We start from the raw sequence: 24869 nt of genomic DNA, 5'->3' as shown, positions 1-24869 counted from the left end.
AGAGTTTATCTGTTTCAAATTAAATATTATGCCAGTATGGTTTAATGTGTTCTTTTTATTTTTGGATTGCCTACTTCTCTATCCTTTTATCTCAATTACTACAGTGGAATGATCCAGATGGAGTGGAACCATTTTGTTTTCACGTAATTCAGCTGCTATCTTCTTAGGTGAAAGATCTTTGCAAGGACCTGTGCCCTAGCTAAAACCATTTGCCTTTTGCCCTAACTAATGCTATTCAGCCACACCTTCTACAAGGCATTTTAAACAGCAGGAAACATTTCTAGACATCTGCTGAAGACTATTAGAGATTGAACTACTTTGGTTGTTATTTTTGCTTTCTGTCAGTTATCTCTGAAACTTCTTTAACAGAAAATTGAATCTTCTGCAAAGCAGCAAGCTGTTCCTTTTTTCTTCATTTAATGAAGATAAGTATTCTGAATGAATTCCTCTAGTAATACTTCTTTTATTCCATTATTGCAGTCCATGGTCGTTGATGTTTGGAATCTGTGTGCACTAACAATTTCTCTTTCAAAGGTGACAATGGTAATAACACATAAAGTGCAATGAACAAAGCTTAAAATGACAGCATCTGTTGCTGAGACATATACTGCTGTGTAATTCCAGTGACACTCCTGTGATACAGGGACTTCCCATGATGCTACAAAAATTCCTTTACCAGCTCACCTTTAGTACAGGGAATAGAGCTTTGGAAGGAATGTTATTCTTTTTATCTATTTGAGTTTTGACACTTATAAGACTTCCACTGTACTTCAGCACGAAATAGAGACCTTCCCCAAATATTCTGGAGATGGCTGAACACCTGCCTGCCAATAAGCATAAGGAATGAATTCCTTATTTTGTTTTGCTTGTGTGCGCAGCTTTTACTTTGCCTATTAAACTGTCTTTATCTCAACTTTCAACAGTTTTCTTACTTTTACCCTTCTGATTCTCTCCCCCATCCCACTGGGGGAGAGTGAGCGACCGGCTGTGTGGTGCTTAGATGCCTACCAGGGTTAAACCATGTCACCACTGTATTCTAGAGAACAAAAGAATTTAAAAATGTGGATTTGACCAGATAGAAGGGTTTAAATTAGGCCATGTCATCGTTTTGTTCACTAGTATAAATATTGTCTTAACTAGATTGTGGAAGATATTGGAACTTTTATATCCCATATCTTCTTCTCTGGGACATTAGCTATTATGGCACCAGAGATACTTTCTACAGAAGACCGTTTCAAACCACTTACATAGTTCAATAGGGCAAGCTTCATCCAAGTCTGTTTATATTAATTTCCCATATACCTTTAGAAATTAACAGCCCTGCCTCAACTCAATAAAACAATGAGAGAAAGAGAAAAAATAAATTATGGATAAATCTGTGAATGATCTTAATGGGTCTTCTAAAAGGAAAGTTTGAAGATGAGGAAAAAGTATGTAATTGAAGTAGTACTTTAATTCTGGTTGGTGAGTTTGCTTGGGGTGCAGTTCATTTTAGCAGCAGTAAGATTATTTTAATTAAAAGACTTTTCTACCAACTAAATGAAGTGTCTAACATGCCCAATCAATTCCTGCCAATATGATTGCTCTGCACACAAGGAAAGATAGTAATTAATTAAAAGAAGCTTCTTCAAGGACAATTGGTTTACTGCGCAAAACCTGAGAAATCACTGACATGGATTATTTCATTTCAATGTCATAAGCCATGTTACTTACATGCACTGTTGTAGATAGATACAAAACTTTTTATCCACTTTCAGAGAATAGAAAAAGGAAAAGGAAAATAAGGAACTAACTGTAGAAGGAAATCGAAAGCACAAAAGTCATAACATCTATTCAACAAAAATAACTATATTTTATAATCTTTTTATTCTCTCCTTTGAGCATTTAAAGTGAACACATGGATATTTTTCTGTCAATTATCCAAAATGTATTTTACATATCAACAGAAATAAGAAATGTAGTTCAAAATTGCATTTGTCTGTATATGATAAACTACAAGGTTTTATTAAAGAGTATGAAACCAAAATGAAAAGTTTTTATTACTTTTTAAATCAAAGCTCTGCTTTTCACAGCTGAGAATGTTACATCATGTCACATTTTGTTTTCCCTAAGATAAGTCTACTCCAAATATGATTTAAATGTTAATGCAAAGGTTGCAGCTGTAGTGTTTATAATTTATAAACACAATTAAGAACAATTAGATGTGAAACTGTAATAGTCTTTCTGGTTGCAGATGCTGTTTAATTCAGAGTCGAGTAAACATGCCATAATTGCCACTGCATTGTCCTTCCCTCTTTCCCTTCCCAAACACATAAACGAAACAATAAACAGGTATAAATGAAAAATGCTATGGAACAAGAGTGAAGAAGTAACTGACTATTTAAAAATAGAAAGAAGGAAAATAAGTAAATAAATCCATTACAATATAAAGAACCTCTTACAATGAGATGCCACAAAGGAAAGAATCTTGACCTTATAGTAAGCTGTCCCTGAACAGTGAAGTCAATTCAAGTTGAACTCAGTCATAACTTAGTGTTTAATAAGATTAAATTGTATTAATTACATACATTTATTGCCATTTACTATAGCCTGTCAGACTTTTGTTTCATGATTATATTGTACAGTAGAGAACTTACTATTATGTCAAAAGCCTTGAAGTATTGTAGTGAAACATTACTTTTATTAACAAATCCATAATTTTAGTTGTCACACCAATAAAAAATAATCCAAGATTAGATTGAAAAAAGAAAATCATACAGGTTATAAGGTGGAAGTGAAAAGAGAGGTTGATAGTTACAACTCTCTGGGATATGATTCTATGATTTCTTTTTCAATGGTTTAAAGTCTCTTTCCTCTGTGTATTACTAGCATTTTTTTAGGTTAATTTAATTTTCATTCTTTAGGTAATAAATATTAAATTTCTGTCTTTCAATTGGTTATTTTTTAAATTCTGTTAATCTTTTTGGCACTTATCTTTAAATTGATATATATATGGCTAATATGTTGCCTTAATGTTACCTAAAACTGGAGTGAATCACATTCAATGCTTCTCTTTCAGTTCCCTCTCTAACCAAAGATTAGTGAAGGATTGTAGAATCCAACTCAAACGAGCTTCTATTTAAAGAGTAAGGCTGGAGGAAAAAATAGAAATTGTTTTCCTTGCCAGCTAAAAACCAATGTGGTTAATCTAAACTATTTTTCTAGGCTTCTTTTGTAGCCAATTGAAAGAGAAACACTCCTGAAGAAAGAGTTTCAGCCACTAACAAATATCTAATGCAGGTGGTCTTACTTCCTCTCTGAAAATGCTTACTCACTGACATTACATAGAGCCTTGAAGACTTATTTACTAGGTCTTACATTAATTTAGACTTCTAAAAAGTCAAATAAAGTGAATCAGTTAACCCCATCCCAAATTAAGTTGCATAAATCATTGGTTGTCCACCAAGGAATTAAAATAGGAGGTGGAATTCAGCTCTCAGAAAGATAACTAAAGTTATCTGAACAAATACAGGCTGATACAAACTCACAAACTCCCTGGACTCCATTGCTTTCATTAATTAGATCTTCAGGAACTATAATGGGAAGGCAGACATCTAGCTCACATGCAGAACTTCTACAAGTAGACATACACTTAGTTTCTTAAACTGAAGCTGAAGCTTACTCTAGGTCTATTCTTACAATAAGCTTAATTAGAAGCTCACAAGTAACCTCTAAGTTTGATTTAGACTTTGTAGGCATCACAGCAGAGGGCAGAAAATGCAAAGAGATGTAATTACTCCTCCAAACACTTCTCTATTCCTTATTTTTGAAAATTCAGCATTCCTATACTTGAATATTTAAAAGGAAATGAAACTACAAGCTTCTACATGACCTGTATATGCCTTACCTGTGAAATCACGAGGACACAAACACTGAAACAAAGGTTGCTTTCTCAGTTGGCTCATATCGATGCAAGTTGCTCCATCAGAACAACTATTTGGGTAAATTAAACATGCATTTTCAGCAAATTGGCAAAATTCTCCTGTCCATCCAGGTGCACAGAGGCACTAGATGTAACAAACACACAAACAAACAAAAAACAACCACAGAGAAAACACAAAATGAAAATGTAATGTGAAAGTTTGTAGAAATTTCTTTGGGTCTTGTATTTTACTACTGAATAAAAGTACAGTAGAATACAGTGTTACATCCAGCTGAGACTATTCTTCATACCTGTATTTGCAGATGATAAAACAGTTGAGAGAGGCAGAACTCACCTACCATGTCTGTTGAAAAAGAGTGGGATATATGAGTAGGAGGAAATGGCAAGATAATTACTGGCTGTAAGGGATGGAGCTGCCTGCAGGAACAGAAGAACTGAGTGTGCAAAAAGGATTTAAAAGGCCTGGAGGTGAGGGAGAAACCAGGCAGTGATACTAACACAGCCTGCAAGACAAACACAGTGGCCAACCAATAATGAGAAAACATAATACGGGTTTTCTGTTATACATTCTGACCCTATCTGTTAACTAAAATAAATAATTTCTTCAGAGGAAAGGGGGAGATTTGAAGCTATCTAGTGAAGTTTTTGAGTACAAGGCTAGAGCTGCTTCTTTAAGAAAAAATAAATTTCTGGAATGATGGAGATATTTTTGGTAGCCTTCACACATTACATGTCTTGTTTTGGGACAATGGCAATAAAATCATGACTCTCAGGACAAAGAGTTTCATTTACAAAAAAATGGAACTAAAACATAGGAACAAAAATGTAGCATTATTATTCCATTATTATGATAGAATTATTATTAAGCATTATTATGACAGAAACATGTTGGCAGGGTCTTTTTACTTCAATATCCTTCAAGGGCCAAGACACACCATTAAAAAGACTGGAAGACACTGGTTATAACCATAAACAAAAAAATAAATGACACTGAAAATATTCTATTGGCATACAAGCTTATATTAACTTCTCAAAAGAGTCTTGTGAAACCTATATGTTACTAGTGCCCTGATCAGGATATAATTAATAGTAGCTTGCCTTGAATCCAGTTATAAGGGGCATAAAACAATATAACCAACAATAGCATAAAAGTATGTTAGAACACTGTGATGGTGTAGCCAGGCACAATGTATAAGCATTTTACATGAGTATGTCTACAATGTGACCACCAAAAGGACAGCGATGGCTGTAGTTGCACGTCATACAAGTAACAAAAAGTTGCCAAAGGACAGGATTAGCATAAGGCATAGAAAATAAGCAGGACATGTTGCTGAATACAGAAGAATGACTAGCAAGACACAAGCCCCAAGGCAAGTAATATCAGGAGAAGAGGAGACCCTCCCTTTTTAAGGGGGGTGTTGTGGTTTAACCCTAACCAGCAACTAAGCACCACACAGCTGCTTGCTCACTCCCCCCACTCAGTAGGATGGGGGAGAGAATCGAAAAAAACCCCAAAACCGAAAACAAAAAACCCACTCATGGCCTGAGATAAAGACAGTTTAATAGGACAGAAAGGAAGGAAAATAATTATAATGATGATAATAATAACAATAATAAAATGACATTAATAATACTAAAAGAATTAGAATATAAAAAACAAGTGATGCACAATGCAATTGCTCACCACTCACCGACTGATGCCCAGTTAGTTCCCAAGCAGCGATCCATCCCTCCCAGCCAGCTCACCCCAGTTGATATACTGGGCATGATGTCATGTGGTATGGAATATTCCTTTGGCCAGTTTGGGTCAGCTGTCCTGGCTGTGTCCCCTCCCAACTTCTTGTGCCCCTCCAGCCTTCTTGCTGGCTGGGCATGAGAAGCTGAAAAATCCTTGACTTAGTATAAACACCACTTAGCAACAACTGAAAATATCAGTGTGTTATCAACATTATTTTCCTGCTAAATCCAAAACACAGCACTATACCAGCTACTATGAAGAAAATAAACTCTATCCCAGCTGAAACAAGAACAGGGGGGAAGGGGGTAAAATAGCATAAAACATCAAATAAGAAGAGGAAGGATGGAGAAAAAGAAAGACAAGCTCACTTCAGTAATGACTTCTCTCATCAAAGAGCTCACGAGACAAATTACCTTGACCTTGGGAACTAAGAACCACCAATGACCATAGCTATCATCACTAACTATATGGCAACAGCTCCATAGTATCGTATAATCACAGATAATTTAGAATGTAAGTGTTACAGAATAACAGGATATTGGCATAGAGAGAATGGCTAATAATGTGTAAAAACTATCAGCATGAAGTATGCTGTTTATGAATTAATTCAGTAAAGTTTTGGTTTAAAGTTTAAAACTGGCCTGACCTATCAGTATTCTAAACATTCCCATTACAGTGATGTCTGATTCCCTAAATGATATACATGTTCTGTAAAAATGAACAGTATCCCAGAGGCCAAGTGAAGCCTTTAAGAGAACTGCAGTGATGGGAATCCCACATTGCGAATCTCTGAGTTGAACTAATGAAACAGCAGATCGTTAAAGTGGGCTGTCATCTCCTGAGTGACCCAGATATAAGAGGAGCATGATATGCAACAGAATTAGTGTGACTTACCTTCCCAGGGCTTGGAAGAACATAATATTCTCCAGTGGCTGTATATTCCTTAGTCCCTATTTTCTGAATTCCTATCCCTGCATCTCTGTTGTGACAATACCCATACACAACTCTGCCATTTCCTGATTTCATTCCCCTCAGTCTCCAGAAACACCTGCCACTCCGTATGTACTGTCCTTGTCCCTGATGTTATGTTTGGTTAAATTTGACACTACTATAAAAAGGTAAAAACAAGGTGGCATATTTTAGGTAACTATCTATGGGTATGTCTCCCTTTGTCATTCAGTATACAAAGCTTCCCCCAAACAAACCTATAAAAATATGATTAATTCTATATGCTAATATATTTTACATTCATAGAATCCCAGAATAATTTAGGCTGAGAGACCTTTGGAGGTCATATAGTCCTACTCCTTGCTCAGAGCGGGTGAACTTTGAAATCCAAACTGGTTGCTCAGGATCTTGTCTAGTTGAGGTCTGAATATCTCCAAGGATGGCAATTCCACAGCCTTTCAGGGCAACTTGTTGCAGTGCTTAACTACACTCACACTACATTGTGAACAATTTCTTCCTAATACCTAGTCAGAATTTCCCTTGTTGCAACTTGTGCCAGTTGCCTCTCACTCCAGTGCTGTGCACTTCTGAGAAAAGTTTGGCTCCGTCTTGTCTGTGATCACCCAACAGGGAGCTGAAGAAAAGAATTATATCCCCATTCAGCTTTCTGTTTTCAAGGCTAAACAAACTGAGATCCTTCAGCCTTTCCTCATAGATCATGTGCTGCAGCCCTTTCACAATGTTGATGGCTCTCTGCTGGACTTGTTCCAATCTTGTCCAAGTCTTTTTTTTGTACATTGAAGCCCAAAACCACACACAGTACTCTGGAGGTGGCCTCACAAGTGCTGAGCACAAGGGACTAATGACTTCACTTGATCTGCTGGCTATGCTTTTACTAATGCAAACCAGTATTACATGAAGCTAGCCTTTATCACCTTCTGATTACATTGATCCACTCCCTCATCTTCCTGAGATGCATCCTGTTGAGCCCTTTGGACATATATAAATACCCTCTTTGCCTAAGTAGTTCCTGGTTTGGCATTCCTCTATTATAGACAGTACTTCTTTCCCTTAAATTTTGCCACTTGGCATAGGGACCTGGGAAACTTGAAAGCAGATATTGCAAGTAAAAACCAGAACAAAGGCACTGAATGTCAGCCACCTCATTCAGCAGTAGGCTTACATTATCCTTGGTCTTATTTTTTTCTGCTGCTGTACCTATAAAAATGGGATTTATAGGATAGCTTCTCCTTTATGATTGCTCTTCATAAGGACAGTATTTATTTGGAAATTCTCATTGACTAGACTCAACCTTTTATCTACTCAGTCATTAAACATTACTATCTACTGGTTAAAACTGTTTAACCAGTATTTTCTTTCTTTAAATATCTTATTAAGTACATTCTGCAAGAAAGAGCTTCTTCAAATAAGTTCACTTAAGTTTAACCCTCTTCCTAGTGGATACATGTTCACTTAAAAAATCTGTTCTCAGAGACGGAATTGTTGTGAAAACTACATTTACTTTTCATCTAGCAAAGTGGCTTTCTGCACCTGGAGTGAAACGTATAACTGGCAAGACAGCATTCAGGAATTAAATCACTATTTCCAGTTTATACCTGAATTGTTTTGAAGATAATTAATGGACAAGTCTTAGGGATGCTTAAGCCAGCACTTTCTACCAACATTACATTATATTTTTAAGCTGAATTGAAATCATCCCGACAGCATACTGGTAGTTTTGTTGAAAAGTGGTACAATAATCTTTTTTTTTCCTTCTCAGTTTTCAATTGCCTAGTAAGATGACTTGCAAAATGAAGATGTTCATGTGTAATAGGGTGCTCTGCTACTTTTAAAGTACATGGAGAAAACTCCAAATCAACCCAAAATTTAGAGATCGAACTGGGTATGAAAGCTTTCAATTCTTGTTTTGTCTTACATATTCATATGTTGTTTTTTCCTTCCCTCAGATTTTCTTTCTTTTTTTTCCCCCCCCCTCATTCCACAAATACAATCTGAGTGATGTACATATCCTTACTGTTGTTTCTTTTCTCCATTTTTCCTACAGGTATTCTCAACATTAGGAACTTGAGTGACTGGTTTATGACAAAAGATTTAAAGAACTCAGCACATGCTGTTTGGCCAAACGACAAAAGAGGGAGAGTATTTTTATTTTTCTATGTTGATGCAGCTATGAAAATTGTTAAAATAAAGAAAATAAAATCCTTAGCTTAATATTAGAAAAAAAAATTCTGTTTACAGTTTTTTTGTATGTAAAATGCATTCCTAAGTGAAGCTGTAGAAGTCACTCAAACTGAGAAGATCATAACTGCAAGGAACATATGGAAATTTAGTTCATAGTTAACATATTGCTACTTAGTGAACTGGACTGAGGGACTTCTTTGGGGATATCTTTTTAATCACTTCCTTCTTCAAGTTGGAATACAGGTCTTTTTATGAAAGGGAAAGTTATGACATTTTTCCTTCAAACTATGTACACAAATGAAAATGAGGATAATTCTATAGCTGTCAATAAATTCTGCCAGGCTTGTAATGGCTAAGGTCTTAAAATTTTACAACATTGATTCATTAGCCTACGATACACCAGAGCACGTGAGTGACTTTTTAGCTCGAAAAGAGAAAATGAGTTGGTCCTAACTTACTATATCTGTCATTGCACGAGGTAAACCTTTTGTCTTTAAGAGTTACATTACTATCTTGCAAAATATAATGAAAAAAGGTACAATTATGTACTGAAAGTTTTTTTAAGTCTGCTTCCAAATTTATATAAAATACTACTGTAAGACATGCTATTTTAAACTCCTGGAGCTGAATCATGGTGGCAGTACATTGCTTTGTAACGTGGATATCCTGCCTAACAAATTCCACACTGTTAGAGGTTTGGAAACTCCAGGGGCAGAAATTCCATTTCTATAGCTCTTAAGTGATGCTGGTGTGGAATTTCTTTTCCCAATTCACAGAGTGCAAGCATTCAGTGAAAATGCTCTGGTTAGGCTTCTCCTTTAACAACATTATTTCAGTTACAGTATATTGGAGCTAGCAAAGTATGTTAATGGAGGTATTCAGTTCCCCACATCCTGCTTATGTTATATGAGTCATTACTACACTGTTGGTTCTTGATGGCTGCTGAAGTGGCTGACCTCTGTTACTCATTTGGTCCCAGGTCCGAGTTGCTAAGAGGCCCACAGAGGAGGCTCAGCTTTCTCCTGGTACAGCTGAAGTATCCTGTCTACTGTGATGATAGTAACTCCTGCACCTCTTCAGCTGCTCTGGCATAGATAGTCTAGAATGAATTTTCTTTCATGTGTTGGCAGTGCAGTTTATGCAGAGGTCAGTTATTCTGTGGGGGGTCTCTATGGTGACAGTCTAGCTCTACAGATTCTTTCTTCAAACTTCTTTTAGGAAGCCCAGAGCCCCTTCAGGGGAGTATTCTAGCAAGAAGAGTCACCTGTTTCCCCCTTCCTCTCTCACCCTTTGCAGACCTTGGATGAACTAGAATTTTTATTCAAATGAGCCTTCATTCATGATGTATAACAAATATGCACATATAGATATATACAGCAATTGTAAAAATAGATAAGGAAAGCTACTATGCCACTGTAATTTAACCTCTGACATCAACAGACATTATGAGAGAGGTTTGTCACTCTGAACTTGGGCCAGGGCCTTTGCCACTGATTCATACCCCAAAGATATTAGGAGATGAGTTACGTCATGCACCCTCAGCAAATTTGCAGATGACACCAAGCTGAGAGGTGCGGTTGACAAACCTGAGGGACGGGATGCCATTCAGAGGGACCTGGACAAGCTCAAGAAGTGGGCCCATGTGAACCCCATGAGGTTCAAAAAAGCTAAGTGCGAAGTCCTGCATCTGGGTCAGGGCAACCCCCGGTATCAATACAGGCTGGGGGATGAAGGGATTGACAGCAGCCCTGCCGAGAAGGACTTGGAGGTACTGGTGGGTGAGAAGCTGGACATGAGCCAGCAATGTGTGCTCGCAGCCCAGAAAGCCAATCGTATCCTGGGCTGCATCAAAAGAAACGTGGCCAGCAGGTCGAGGGAGGTGATTCTGTTCTTCTACTCCACTCTGGTGAGACCCCACCTGCAGTACTGCTTTCAGCTGTGGAGTCCTCATTACAAGAAAGACATGGACCTGTTGGAGCAGGTCCAGAGCATGGCCACAAAAATGATCAGAGGGATGGAACACCTCTCCTATGAGGAAAGGCTGAGAGAGTTGGGGTTGTTCAGCCTGGAGAAGGCTCTGGGGAGACCTTCTTGTGGCCTTTCAGTACTCAAAGGGGGCTTATAAGAAAGATGGGGACAGACTTTTTAACAGGGCCTGTAGCAATAGGACAAGGGGTAATGGTTTTAAACTGAAAGAGGGTAGATTCAGACTAGATATAAGGAAGAAATTTTTTATGATGAGGGTGTTGAGACCCTGGAACAGGTTGCCCAGAGAGGTTGTAGATGCCCCATCCCTGGAAACGTTCAAGGTCAGGTTGGACAGGGCTCTGAGCAACCTGATCTAGTTGAAGATGTCCCTGCTCATTGCAGGGGATGACCTTTAAAGGTCCCTTCCAACCCAAACCATTCTATGATTCTATGATCTCTAATATGATATGCTCATTCATGTAAATCCTTGATTTCAGGTAAAAGTACTAGGGGTCTGGGCAGAAAAATGACATATCTTGAATTAATTAATTAATTTTAATAGAGATTATATTCTGTAATTTTTCAGGTGGACATATGGAGGGAAAACAGAAACTACTATTTTATAGTGACAAGTATTCCTCTGGCTTCTGATGAAGCAGAATTCTATCCGTGCACATCTCATATAGGGTGGGGGAAGATGAACATGACTTTTGTGTAGTTTGAGCAGGTGTCACCTCTTTTTTCATCAGACTTTATAAGATAATGAAATTTTATTAATATTTAATTATAACCTAGAAAGGGCAATTAAGAATGTGCATTTTTTGAGTGTTTGGTAGTAGATGAAAAAAGGTCAGATATTGAAGGATGAAAAATAATCAGCAAGAAGCTGTAGCATATACTAGAAACTTAATGTGCAGTATTGGAAACAGCTGCTGAAGGCACAACAAAATTTATACAGCACATGGAGAATGTGTGTCTGATCTTACTGGCATTAATAAACACATTAAAGAATTTTATTATAGGTTATGTACTTCAGAAATACACAGTGGTGAGTTGGCTGACTGAACTTTTATGGAATATTTCTACAGCCATCCTCCTTATCTCAAGTGACCAGTTCCTTATTAGATAGCAAAGTCAGAAAAGAAGAGATTTAGGGAATTTCTGCATCCTTGAAAGGTGGTTTAAACTTGAGCACAGGCTTGATTTTAATTGATTTTGTTAAAAAATAATTCAAACTCAAGTAGCTTGCTGTGGTGGTTTTGGCTGGGATAAAGTTAATTTTCTTCATAGTAGCTAGTAATGGGCTATATTTTGGATTTGTGCTGGAAACAGTGTTGATAAGACAGGGATATTTTAGTTATTGCTGAGCAGTGCTTACACAGAGTCAAGCCCTTTTCTGCTTCTTATACCACCCCACCAGCGAGTAGGCTGGGGGTGCACAAGAAGTTGGGAGGGGACACAGTTGGGACAGCTGACCCCAACTGACCAAAGGGATATTCCATACTGTATGACGACATGCTCAGCATATAAAGCTGGGGGAGGAAGAAGGAATGGGGAGACATACAGAAGGATGGCGTTTGTCTTCCCAAGTAACCATTACGCTTGATGGAGCCCTGCTTTCCTGGAGATGGCTGAACACCTGCCTGCCGATGGGAAGCAGTGAATGAATTCATTATTTTGCTTTGCTTGCACATGCAGCTTTTGCTTTACTTATTAAACTGTCTTTATCTCAACCCATGAGTTTCCTCACTTTTACTCTTCTGATTCTCTCTCCCATCCCACTGAGGGGGGAGTGAGCGAGTGGCTGTGTGGTGCTTAGTTGCCGGCTGGGCTTAAACCATGACGCTTGTCCATTCCTTGAACTTTTTCATGAGGCATGGGAAAATAACTTATTTCAATGTTACACAAAGTTGTCAGTTCCATATTATTAACTTTCCTATGTAAGGTGTGGGGCTGAGCAAACAGCTTTCACATACACAGTGCAAATGTGTGAAGGTGCAACGGTCTTATACAGTGCTGTTTTGTTACAAAATCGTAAAATATGGAGACTGGTGGTGGGGCAAGATCACTTCTGCTATTAACCATCATGATTCAGCTGATATGAAAGGTACTTGTTGTTCTATTTACAGTGAAAATGTAGCCTATGCTCTTAATAAGAGTAAAGTACTACAGTAGTAAAATTCAGTCCAGATTTATTTCTTAGGTTGTTGGTTATTCTTAGAACTCATAGGGCCCAGGGCTTGTTTTTCTTTTACCCAAAAGCAACCAATCTTTTAGATTAGTTGAGTCATGACTGTGTAGAAGGAGTTGAAATTGTGAAAGACCAAACCACTACTTTCTTTTCCTGTTTCTCATGAACTCATATTACATAAGCTTGCTTGCTTGTTTGTTTGTTTGTTTAATTTGCTCCTAATTGTGAATAATCAAAGCTGGAATTTTCTGGTTTTCAGTCAGTATGCCTATTATCATGATCTTTGCTACTCTGGGATGCCAGTTTAATTCCTCTTGGCTGAAGATCATTCAGTCATCAGAACATCTTATTTGGAAAATCAGTGTAATTATTTTTCAATGTGAAAAATATTAAAAAATATTCTAACTGTTGTTTTGGTTGGTTTATGCAACCAACATAAAAGAAACATTAGATGCTGCTTTCACTCTACTTGTTATTTCTGTTTTGGGGATAGTTGTTGCCATGTGATTCATTGCTTCATTAAAAAAATAATTTTTTTGTATAAAGGTTTTGTGGTTTTGTGGAGGCTTTTTGTGATTCTGAAAGACATGAAAAATGTTTGGTGATCCTGACCCACCAGTTTCTACATTGGAAAAGGAAATTCATAAAACAGAAAATTCCAGATAAAAACTTTTTTAAAATTTTGCACAGCTGCCTAATGACTTTAGTTATATTCAGCTGAACTGTCAAGATGAAGAAGGGAATTCTGGTTACAATCTATCATTGTGAAGACTGTTTAATATTTTGATTGTATACCTTATTCAGGTGGGAGATACTAAAGGACACTGATAACTCATAATCTGATATAACGTTGCATGTTTATGATTGCCTGCTAACAATGAAAGTATAGCTACAGAAAAAAATCCCCAAATGTTTAGATGCTTAACTATGAGCTTGAGCTAGTTGACACTGAAATGTACTTAATACATTTTCAATGTACATTGCTATATATTATCATTAGGAAAAGTTTCTTCACTGAGAGGATGGTTGGTCACTGGAACAGGCTGCCCAGGGAAGTGTTCATGGCACCAAGCCTGTCAGAGTTGCAGGAGCGTCTGGACAACGCTCTTATTCATATGATTTAGCTTTAGGTAGTTGTATTGGGTTTGCGGGGCAAGGTTTTGGTAGTGGGGGGGCTACAGAGGTGGATTCTGTGAGAAGATACCAGAAGCTTCCGCTATGTCCAATAGAGCCAATGCCAGCCGGCTCCAAGACGGACCCACCACTGGCCAAGGCCAAGCCAATCAGTGATGGCAGTAGCGCCTCTGGGATAACATATTTAAGAAGGGGAGAAAACTGCACAACAAACTGCAGCCGAAGAAAGGAGTGAGAAGATATGAGAGAAACAACTCTGCAGGCACCAAGATCAGAGAAGAAGGAAGGGGAGGCGGCGCTCCAGGCGCCCGAGCAGAGATTCCCCTGCAGCCCGTGGTGAAGACCATGGTGAGGCAGGCTGTCGTGTTCCTCTGCACTCCATGGAAGTTAACGGTGGAGCAGATATCCACCTGCAGCCTGTGGAGGACCCCACGCCAGAGCAGGTGGATGCCCCTGAAGGAGGCTGTGACCCCATGGGAAGCCTGCGCTGGAGCAGGCTCCTGGCAGGACGTGCGGACCTGTGGAGAGAGGAGCCCACGCTGGAGCAGGTTTGCTGGCAGGACTTGTGACCCCGTGGGGGACCCATGCTGGAGCAGTCTGTTCCTGAAGGACTGCACCCCTTGGAAGGTACCCATGATGGAGCAGTTTGTGAAGAACTGTAGCCTGTGGGAAGGACTCACATTGGAGAAGTTTGTGGAGGACTGTCTCCCGCGGGAGGGACCCCACACTGGAGCTGGGGAAGAACATGAGGAGTCCTCCCCCTGAAGAGGAAGGAGCAGCAGAGACAATGTGTGATGAACTGACCGCAACCCCCATTCCCACCCCCCTGCACTGCTGGAGGGGAGGAGGTAGAGAAAATCGGGAGTAAAGTTAAGCCCGAGAGGAAGAGAGGGGTGGGGGGAAAGTGCTTTTAAGATTTGGTTTTATTTCTCATTATCCTACTCTGATTTGATTGGTAATAAATTAAATTAAATTAATTTTTTTTCCCCAAGTCAAATCTGTTTTGCCCATGATGGCAACTGCTGAGTGATCTCTCCCTGTCCTTATCTCGACCCATGAGCCTTTCTTTATATTTTCTCTCCCCTGTCCAGCTTAGGAGGGGGAGTGATAGAGCGGCTTTGGTGGGCACCTGGCATCCAGCCAGGGTCAATCCACCACAGTAGTTCTGCGAGGAGCAGGGAGTTGGACTCGATGATCCTTATGGATCCCTTCTAACTTGAGATATTGTATGATTCGGTGATTCTGTGTGTTACCAGAACTAGGTAACTGTGGGGAATAGTTGATTAATCTGTACATTTTGTATAAATTGTACATTTCCAGTCCTACTATAGCTTCCATTTAAATTTTATGAACTCCATTGTTGCCTAACATAGTTTTAGGACAGAAAAATTTAGTGAAGTTTTGATTCAAACATTGAGGATATAAGAAGTCAAGACATGGACTGGCAAGGGAAGTGGGAAAATAATATTTAGGAGTCACATGACTATTTTAAAAAAGAACATTATATTATGCAATAAGAATATATTATTCAATAATGGCATTATTTCACTGAAAACATTAAAATGGGACGTCATCTGTAAGTTGCTCTCTTTTGTTGTTTGTAGATCACCTTATTAGTTATTTAGTGTACACTATAGTGCATAGAACAATTCAGACGGGAAAGGACATCGGGAGGTTGCTAGTAATATCTCCTGCTCAAGGTGTGGTCCGTTATGCGATCAGACCGGATTGCTCAGGACTTTATTCAGTTGAGCGTTGAAAACATCCAAGTGTGGAGTCTGCACAACATCTCTGGGCAACCTGTTCCAGTTCTTGACTGACTGCACAGTGAAAACATTTTTCCTTACATCCAGTGGGAATGTCTCTTGTATCAGTTTGTGTCCATTGATATATATTGATGCAAACAGACTAAAAATCTTATCTAATGACAAAAAAATTTGCCTCTGGCTGGCGAACTTCTTCATACCAGATGAAATTAATCTTTTCTGTTCTCTTTAATGCTTGAATGGCTTAGCTGTTATGTTAGGCAATAACATATTATTTTATATAACTGAATATGTTTGAATATATAAGACCTTAGTTCATTGAAAGATTACTTAATAAAGAATTTTTTAAGGAGTTGTGGTTTTTAACATTGTGGCTATTTAGTATCCAACGTGTTACTTTTACATACTTCAATTCTGGCTCCACTATATGCAGTGAAAATTATAATTCTTTATTGAAAACCAAAGAAATTATATAGTTGCTTGTTAGCATTGTCCTTTCTGTTTTTCTACAACACGGAAGTGCATTACAGACACTTATATTTGCCTATGGTCCCTTTTTAATGAACATGACATTCCACCCAGGTACAGGTTTTCATCTCCTTTTATATATTTCATCTCTTTCCATATGAAATAGAAGCATCTAGGCTGTAGGTTATATGGTCTTTGGTATAGTAACTATTTCATAGTACAAAATTAATAAGAAATACTGCTTCTATTCTTATTTGAACACTGTTTTCTTAAGATCATTTTTCCTTTCTCCTTGAAATTTGTGAGGTATTTTTGTCTTTCCATTCCTATTGTTTAAAACTCATATTATTTGTCTCTTTCACGATCTCAGAATCATCTAACTTTTTTTCTCTGTATACAATTCATAGAAATGGCATTGCATTTTATCAATAAAAAACAATGTTTCATCCTGATCATGTAGCATATCTTTCACTGTAATATTTATCAATTTTGTGTATTTTATTTTTCATTATTTTTGCTGGCTTATGCTTTTGTTTATTTTACTGACAATGGGTTAAAATGGCTATATCATCTTCTCAGAAGTTTTGTTTGAAAATGAAACAAAACATTCTTATTGATTATTTCTGGTGTATTTTACTGTCTATTTATATTTAATTATATGCTATTCCAGTAGATCAATTAAGATGATACATTGTATAAAGCTATGTAAAAGTATTACATGATCAGAGCTTTAACTAAGTATTTTTCATTTAAATTAACTCTTGGAAAGCAGGATATTTAGTTTATTACATGAAGACTTCTACTGTTCATTAACTTCTGTACTGCTCAGAGATACTTAACAGCACATATGAAATGTACCTAGGGTGCTTTGATGCTGTTTATTTCAACAGAACAAGAAATACAGGAAAAGATTGTTTTGATGAAGTTCAAAATAAATACTGAAGAAGCACAAAACTGTATAGGACATTTTAAAATTTATGTGAACTCTTCTGTAGAATTACTGCTACTCTGTGGAAGAAAATGGACTAATTAACTTGTGCAAAACTAGCCCCTAATGGAAGTATCTGACTTTGAACTACTGCTGTTTGAACAGTCAGCTAGAAGGACAAATATGGGAGAGACATCAGTAGAATTAATGATGGTAGCAAGGTGGCTTCAGAGAGATGAGACTATATTGCTCAGATAGTCCATGGGGAGAAAACAGTAGGAGAGACTCTAGATTTTTTTTAAAAGGAAAATGACAATAATCTATTTTATATGCTGTACATAAGTATAAAAGTTGCATCTGAGAGCAGTAGATTTTGCAGTGCCAATTTTCACTGCTTCTAGCATTGCTAGTAGAGTTGTTATAAATATTCATAACAATTTTATCACTCCAACCAACTGTTTTAATATATAGTATGCCAAATATATTAAATGTTTGTTTCCTTATGGCTTTTTTATACTGAGAAAACAAATGTTGATTGATACAGTGCAGAGGGCTTTAAAAAAGCCCTAGTGGCTTTTTTTTTAAAGAACTGCATTTGTTAAACAAGGTAATGTTTTCTCTGAGCTACACTTCCGTTTAATTCTGGATATGTTATCCAGAACTTATTTCTCCTCTCATGCAATAAATACTAATGGCTTCTCTAAGAAGTCTGAGGCCTTCTTAGGGCTATGAGATCTAAGCAGTGTGACTGATGTAGCTCAATTCTGGAGATTATTCCTAATTCTGCATAGAGATGCTTTACTTCTGGGTTATAAATTCAGCCAGACTTCTGGGGATAAAGTATTGTCAAAGAGTATTAGGACTGAGAGTGGCGCCTCAGGGAAGAACTTACAAAGCGGCAAAGGGGAGCAGTGGCAGCAGAGTTTCCACAAAGGCTGTTCAGGCTGGTGTAGGGTGTACCGCAGGCCTGTGGGGCTTGGCACTGCTTGCCACTCTTCTGAAAAGAAGCAGATTGATTCCCAGCCTGACAGCTGGCTGACGGATCTGGTTCTGCACCCACAAGGGCAAACCTCATCTGGTTAGGGATGAAACTTGGAGCTTTTTCTGCCTGATCGTAATTTCTGCACAAGTTCTGTTGAATTCCTTTGTCCTCCCTCCCTCATCCCCCCAGAAGGAACATATTGGCTTTGGTTAAGACAGTTCTTTGTGTTAGTATACAAGCCTCTTCTGCTTTGCCAGAGAACACGATAATCTTTGGGCAGCACATATTTGCTGGTTTTTTAAACTTAAACTACAATGGTGTGACCCATGGTGTTACTGATTATTCATTTGTACTCAAAATTTTACTTTGTCAACCATATATCCTCTCGGTTCACACTTTGTTGCTGAAATATCTCAGGTTCACCATAAAACTCCAAATATAACAGCTGTGGCTTTGATATATGGTTGTGAGGAAAAGGATCAAAAGAACATAACATGAACAGCCACAGAGCCATCTGCAGGGCAAGATTTTAGCTATCAATCTTTTCTATTGTATTAATTTTTCTATCCTGTTACAGTGGATCACACTATTTGATATACACTATTAAATGCATGTCCATATAAGAAAGCAAAAGTTGAGTGACTGGGGAACAATTCTCTGAAAGGTATGTATGTTGGTACATGTTTTCATTAATCAGTGTTCCCTAGGCATATACAAACACCTGATGTTTACAGAACACATATTCTGCAAATTACTTATAGAAGTTAAAACCATTACTTCTTTTTGATTAGCTTCACTCCCCCTTAACAGCACAATCTACTTCCACTGCACCGTACGAACACTAGCCAGAAATTGGCAGCAATTCCTGCTGCTCTTTTGGAAGGCACCAGGAAATCCATTGACAGTGATTCCAACACAAAATTTCACATTCAAGTGTCAATACAGCTTCTCAAAGAAAATTTAAATATTACTTTGAATGACCAACAGTAGGTGTAATTGTAAAACCCAGAATGACGACACAGATTATTGTCTCTTTCTTTAAAGCTGCTCTAGTGTTTATTTACTTGCCAATACAGACCTGCTGTTCAGGCAATATGTATAACTTGCTTAGTCCTTGTCTCAAGTGTAGTGCAGGCAAATGGAAATGGACATTACAATGGCATTGCTTTCAATTCATCTTTTAGCTTCAGTTTTTGTGTCTATATAACTCAATTCCTTTGTTAGCTGTAAGCACGTAATGTTGCACGAATCGTGGTTTGTCAGGATGATGGGAGAAAGGTATATTGACAAAATAGACTTGGATACACTATGCAGACCATATAAGTTGAAAGATAGTTGCTCATAACATAGCAAGGAGCTGTTAGGAAGAAAAAAGAAGTGCTATGAATGAGCATTTTTACACCCTGCAAAAAGTGGAATGCATTTTTAATCTGCCTGCCCTTCCATGAGAAGTGTATGGCAGAGCAGAAATAGGAAAGACTGTGTAGCTATTCCAAATCTCCTGCTTGCAACTGCTATAGGGCTGCATCTTCTTCTTCTCCCTCAAATGCACTTCTGTAGGTAATCATAACCAGCCTGTGAATTCTGTAAATTTTATGCAATTCAGTGGTTTCTCCCTAGAAAGTAAAGACAGATGGTATGCCAGAAACTTGACAGTCTTCATACCCTCGACTTTCCCACTATTGTGTTTTAGAAACTGCACTTCTTTCCAGGCTTCCAAAATTCAGTAATTGACAGTTCTGTTATCCTCATAATTTACACTAAATTAGTTTATATATTTTTTTAGTATCTTTGATTTTTTTTTTTTTTTACTTCAATACTAATGATTCAGGAAAAAAACAGGGGATCTTAAGCAGAGATAATTCTTTTTGCCTTGTTCTAAGCCACTTGCTGTGGATAAATAGATAGTTAGATACTTGATTCCCCCTTGGGACCTAGAGGAAAGCTTTACATCCCCAGGTGATTCCTTGTTTGTATGCCCTCTTTACCTGCTTTTACTGGCCAGTCTTCTTGTGCCAGAGGCTTTGCTGGAGCCATTCTAATTCACTGGGACGATTCTACCCAAACCACTACATGCCCCCAGGTGGTTAGCATGTGGCAGCAGTAATGATTAGCATTAAAGAAACAACAGCTCTTTCTTCCCTGTCAGCTTTGGGAATTGTTCATCTTTTCCACGTCTTCATGTAAAGACAAGGACAACAGATATCTATAGCCATAAATTGTTTTAGACACTCAGATTAAAAGTGCTGAGGAAATACTATCAACTGCAAATTAAGAACACTGACTTTTCATTCATAAAATCCATTTAAGAAAAATAAAAGTTGCCATGAGAATAGAAATGTTTATTGAAATATGTCTCTGTGGGCAGATTTTTTTAAAAAATATTTTTAAGAAGCAGGTTATTATATTGTCAAAATAATGCAGATGAATAGTTTTATTGAATAGACTTCTGCTGGAAACTGCAATTGGTTCACACCTTAGTAACTGTAAAAGTATGGTTTATGTTAAATATGGTTTAATTTAAGTTTTTCCTTAAAACAGCAGCCCTTGTCTTCTAATACTGCATAGGTGGAGGTGTTTAGGATAAAGTTGCCACATCAGGATAGTATTAATTAAAAATTTTCCTATGTGACAGATATCAAAGAAAAATAAGCTATATTATATTTTCTTCAGAGGTTTAACAGTGACTATATAGATTTTAAAAAGTGATTCCAACATTGCAGCTGCAAAACAGGAGAAATTCAATATCAGCGTTCTTGCAATAATTGACAAATCAATAGTAAATAATACAATTTTACATAGCAGTATTTTTTGGAAGAGGAAGATCTGTAATGTTCAAACACTGTATTTGTCACTTGTTAACATGATATGTCTAAATGATATCCAGATTTCTTAAACTGAGGCAAGGCTGCAATCTTATCTTTCTGTGTTTTAGAAACTAGCTAACAAAGTAAACATCATATCTTTGACCTTCAGTATTCTTCATGCTTTCCTCCCTTTGTCTGCTCTATCTTATTTGTCAATCCCAAAGGCCTGTCATACCAGTTTTCTATCAGGTACTATACCATACCATTCACTTCTGTAAGCATCAAAGTTTAAACAAAAAAAATCCAACCTTTGCTGTGCCAGGTCATTTAGCTCTATTTTATAGCCTAGTCCAGTGTCTGCTAAGAAAGTATCACATCTTATACTGGTCATGGAAGTGTTTTTTTGAGAATTATTTTTTGAAAACATTTACTGTTATACACCTATTTTGCTGGTGTCTAACTAAATGTTGGCACACTTACTAACTACACAGAAATTTGGTACCCAATTTTTCTTCGCTTTCCTAAAACTTTGGTTTTTAATTTCTTTTTGTGGTTGATTAGTATTCAATTTGATGTCTGCATATGTCGTACACGTTGTACTCACTGATTAATTATATCACTTTTGTATTCTAATTGTTATATTGTAATTTTTGCTATTGCTTGATGTAAGTGGACATAAGTAGCTGAAAAGAGATAAAAACAATGTTTCTGTTTTGAATCTAACATTTCTATCATGTAGGTAAGTTAACTGGGAGACACAAACATTTTTAAATCAGTATATCTTTCCATGAACCCTTTTATTTCAGTGCAGCAGAACTGGGCTCAGTATTTGTTTTATTTCATCTGCTATCAACAATGAGGAGAGGCAAATTCTCAGAGATAATTCCTTGCCATCTATTTTATTCTTCTGTGGGTATATTATATATAGTATACTCAGCCAAGCAAGAATTATATTCTTCTAAGTATGGATGTTTTAGTACTCTGTTAGCATAAATCTCTGATATGCAGTATTTTGCAAATAACCTCAGATTTTGTGTTAAAGTACATTTATATATTATTGCTCTAGTTAATATATATTTACAGGTAGTATTAAAAATGTTCTTAAAACAATTTTCATCAGAATTAAGAATTTAGCAGATATATTTATTTCTTTCAGTAATACAGTATTCATCAATTTCTGAAATTATCATTCACATGTATTTACTTCACTAACTTTATCATGCTCTTAAATAAAATTCTTGTTACAGATCTGTTACAGATACGACTACATATCTGTGGAAGTGCAAGTATTTGAATGAGTAACAGGTCAACCTAAACAGCTGCTCCTGGCAATTAAGATCAGGGACTAAGGCAAAGGACAAGATGCAGCAATTGGGAGACTGTAATGCAGTCAACCGTGGTATGAATTTAATTCTTAGTGACACTTGAAAAGTCCGCAACAGTATCTGACTTAGAATGTGCACACAGAACAAGGTGCAAAAATATGGGCTGGCCAGTGTGAACAAATGACTGGAATCTTCGTTTCTCTTTGTTCCCATAAGTAAATAGAAGAAACAATCCTTGGTCACCTGTATATAGCAGTTTTCAGATCAGGTAAGACTCAAGGAACATGAGCAGACACAAGGAGTCAGGTGGAAAGTGTTGGGAAGAGAATATCAATGCCTCTTTAGCTTTTGTGACTACAAGAAAGGCAATGATGTTTGGACTGAATGAATAATTACATGCAAGGAATATTCAGATAAACTGTCAGAACCTTGAATGCATCAACAAGCTCTAATTGGCCTGACCAGCCTATAATCATCTTTCTCTGCGCTGTTCCTTGGTGACCTCTTTCCCCTCTCCCACAAATTTAACTGCCTGTGTTCAAGGTCAGATTTGATGCTGCCCAGCACTGTCACCTTGGATCACACTACTGTGAAAACAGAACTCGCCTCTGGGATGTCCACACTTTCATTCATTTACTCATGAGCTTCATTTAAGCTCAGGCCTTTGCACTAGATCCTTTCCAAAGCTATTTTGTCAGTATGCCTGTATCCAGCTTTGTATGTTGCTGATTCTGATCTGTTGACTTGACTACACAGCTTGACGGCAAACCTCCTTCATCACTATGGACTTGTCTGGTGATCACTGGACTTTTGGCTGAATCTGTGGATCTGCTGTGTTCTTGTGGATATTGAGGGACTGTGCCCTTTGTTGGTGAGGACACTGTCCCTGCCAGCCTTGCCGTCACCCTCAGTTCCAGCTCTCCTTCCCTTACAGAATAGACTACTCTTCCTACTCTCTGAAGCAAGGAGTAACAGTAATCCTAAATGCATTTTGTCTGAACACCCAGATAAGTGGACTAGGACTAGATAAATGGCTCTAGGTGGCCCTGCTTGTGCAGGGTGGTGGACAAGATGACCTTCAGAGGCCCTTTCCAACCTCAACCATTCTGGGATTCTGTGATCATCTCCTGTTATTTACAGAACGAGTGGTTGTTTAGAGTAACCTTTAAGTTGTTCCCAATTACTGCTGTTGGAGAAACTATTATTTCGCCTCTTTTGACAAGCTATGGCCAGAAGAATCTTGGTACATGATGGATCTTGCTCAACATTTTCAGGAGCTATTTTGAGAGTTGAAACAAGCAGAATTACTTTTTTTCAAATTGTCAGTTGGAATCAACCTCACCGCACTGAGGTTTTGTTATCAAACTTCTAAGTTTGTATTAAGTTTAAATATGCTTATGTTTAGATTACTAATTTGATTCTGGTTAAAACAATGGCAACAGATGTTGTCAATTCAAGCAATGTATTTTTAAAGGCTGCAACACAGCTGTGATTATCATCTGTGTGGATAACAGCACTGGACCACAATTAGTTATACATTCTTTTTACTATAAAAATACTCTTCAGTTCTCTTACTTGATATAGTACAAAACACAGTCTCAGTAGAAAAGTAATAAAAAAATCCATATTACCCAAATGAATCGTCCTTGTGTTATTGATTTAAACAAATAAAACACATAAATGTATGTCCCTCTTGTCTCTTAGAGTAATGAATGCATTTCAAGTTCTGCTTGTCTGAAGCTTTTATACTTTGGAGCACTGAATTAGTTTAACATGTATTAAATTACTTACAGTGAATCCTCCAATTATATTAAGACACAATCCTTCATTCAGACAGTTGATGCTGAGCAGCCTGCAGTAGTCAATTACTTCCTCACAGTTCTTTCCAGTGAATCCTGGCATGCAGCTGCAAATACACCAGTGTATTTTAGAGGACTTGCATTTTAAAAGTTAATTGTATTTAATTATGTACCATAATTCTATTAAATAATTTTCTTGCAGTAACAAAACAGATCTCATATGTTATTTAAAATAAACAGAACATGTTTTCAAGCAATTAAAAATCAGTTGCATGATTCTGGATATTTTTACTTCTCCATAAAATATTTTTTTTCATTGATTAAAGCATTTTCATACCAATTCCTCATATAATCTTCCAGAAACAGAAAACAATCTAGAATGAGGTAATATTTAATAAAAAGCTATAAATGAGGTTTTGGAAATCTATTAGAAAGGACGGGTCAATTAAACCATTAGAGAGAAAAACTAGAAATATGATGATAAATGAGGTTTAAAGTAGTTAGCATCAATCATTAGTAATGATTAACAAAGAGTAGTCAATAATGACATGTTCAGGTATGTAAGGAACAATGTAAGGAATCTGTGGAGAGAACAATGCATGGTTGTTTTTATGTTTGCTTAATTGTAATTCGGTACTTTCTTTAAAGGAGAAAACTAGCATTCTATTTTTGTGACAGTTTGTTAGTTCCG

At 37.2% G+C, this 24869-nt stretch overlaps 1 protein-coding gene across 1 annotated transcript in view; it reads right to left on the bottom strand.

Moving 5' to 3' along the window:
- EYS (eyes shut homolog) overlaps positions 1-24869 on the bottom strand; it is a 950400-nt gene that overhangs the window by 853604 nt on the left and 71927 nt on the right. Inside the window, exons 5-6 of the mRNA XM_050893740.1 lie at positions 24171-24285; positions 3887-4046 (exon numbers count right to left, since the gene is read on the bottom strand). Coding sequence (XP_050749697.1) covers positions 3887-4046; positions 24171-24285 — 275 coding nt within the window. The remainder of the gene's footprint in view (positions 1-3886; positions 4047-24170; positions 24286-24869) is intronic.

The sequence above is a fragment of the Gymnogyps californianus genome, chromosome 3, assembly GCF_018139145.2.
Source record: "Gymnogyps californianus isolate 813 chromosome 3, ASM1813914v2, whole genome shotgun sequence".
Classification (NCBI taxonomy): Eukaryota; Metazoa; Chordata; class Aves; order Accipitriformes; family Cathartidae; genus Gymnogyps; species Gymnogyps californianus.
Note: the sequence above shows the minus strand (reverse complement) of the source record. Positions and strands in the feature narration are given on the sequence as shown.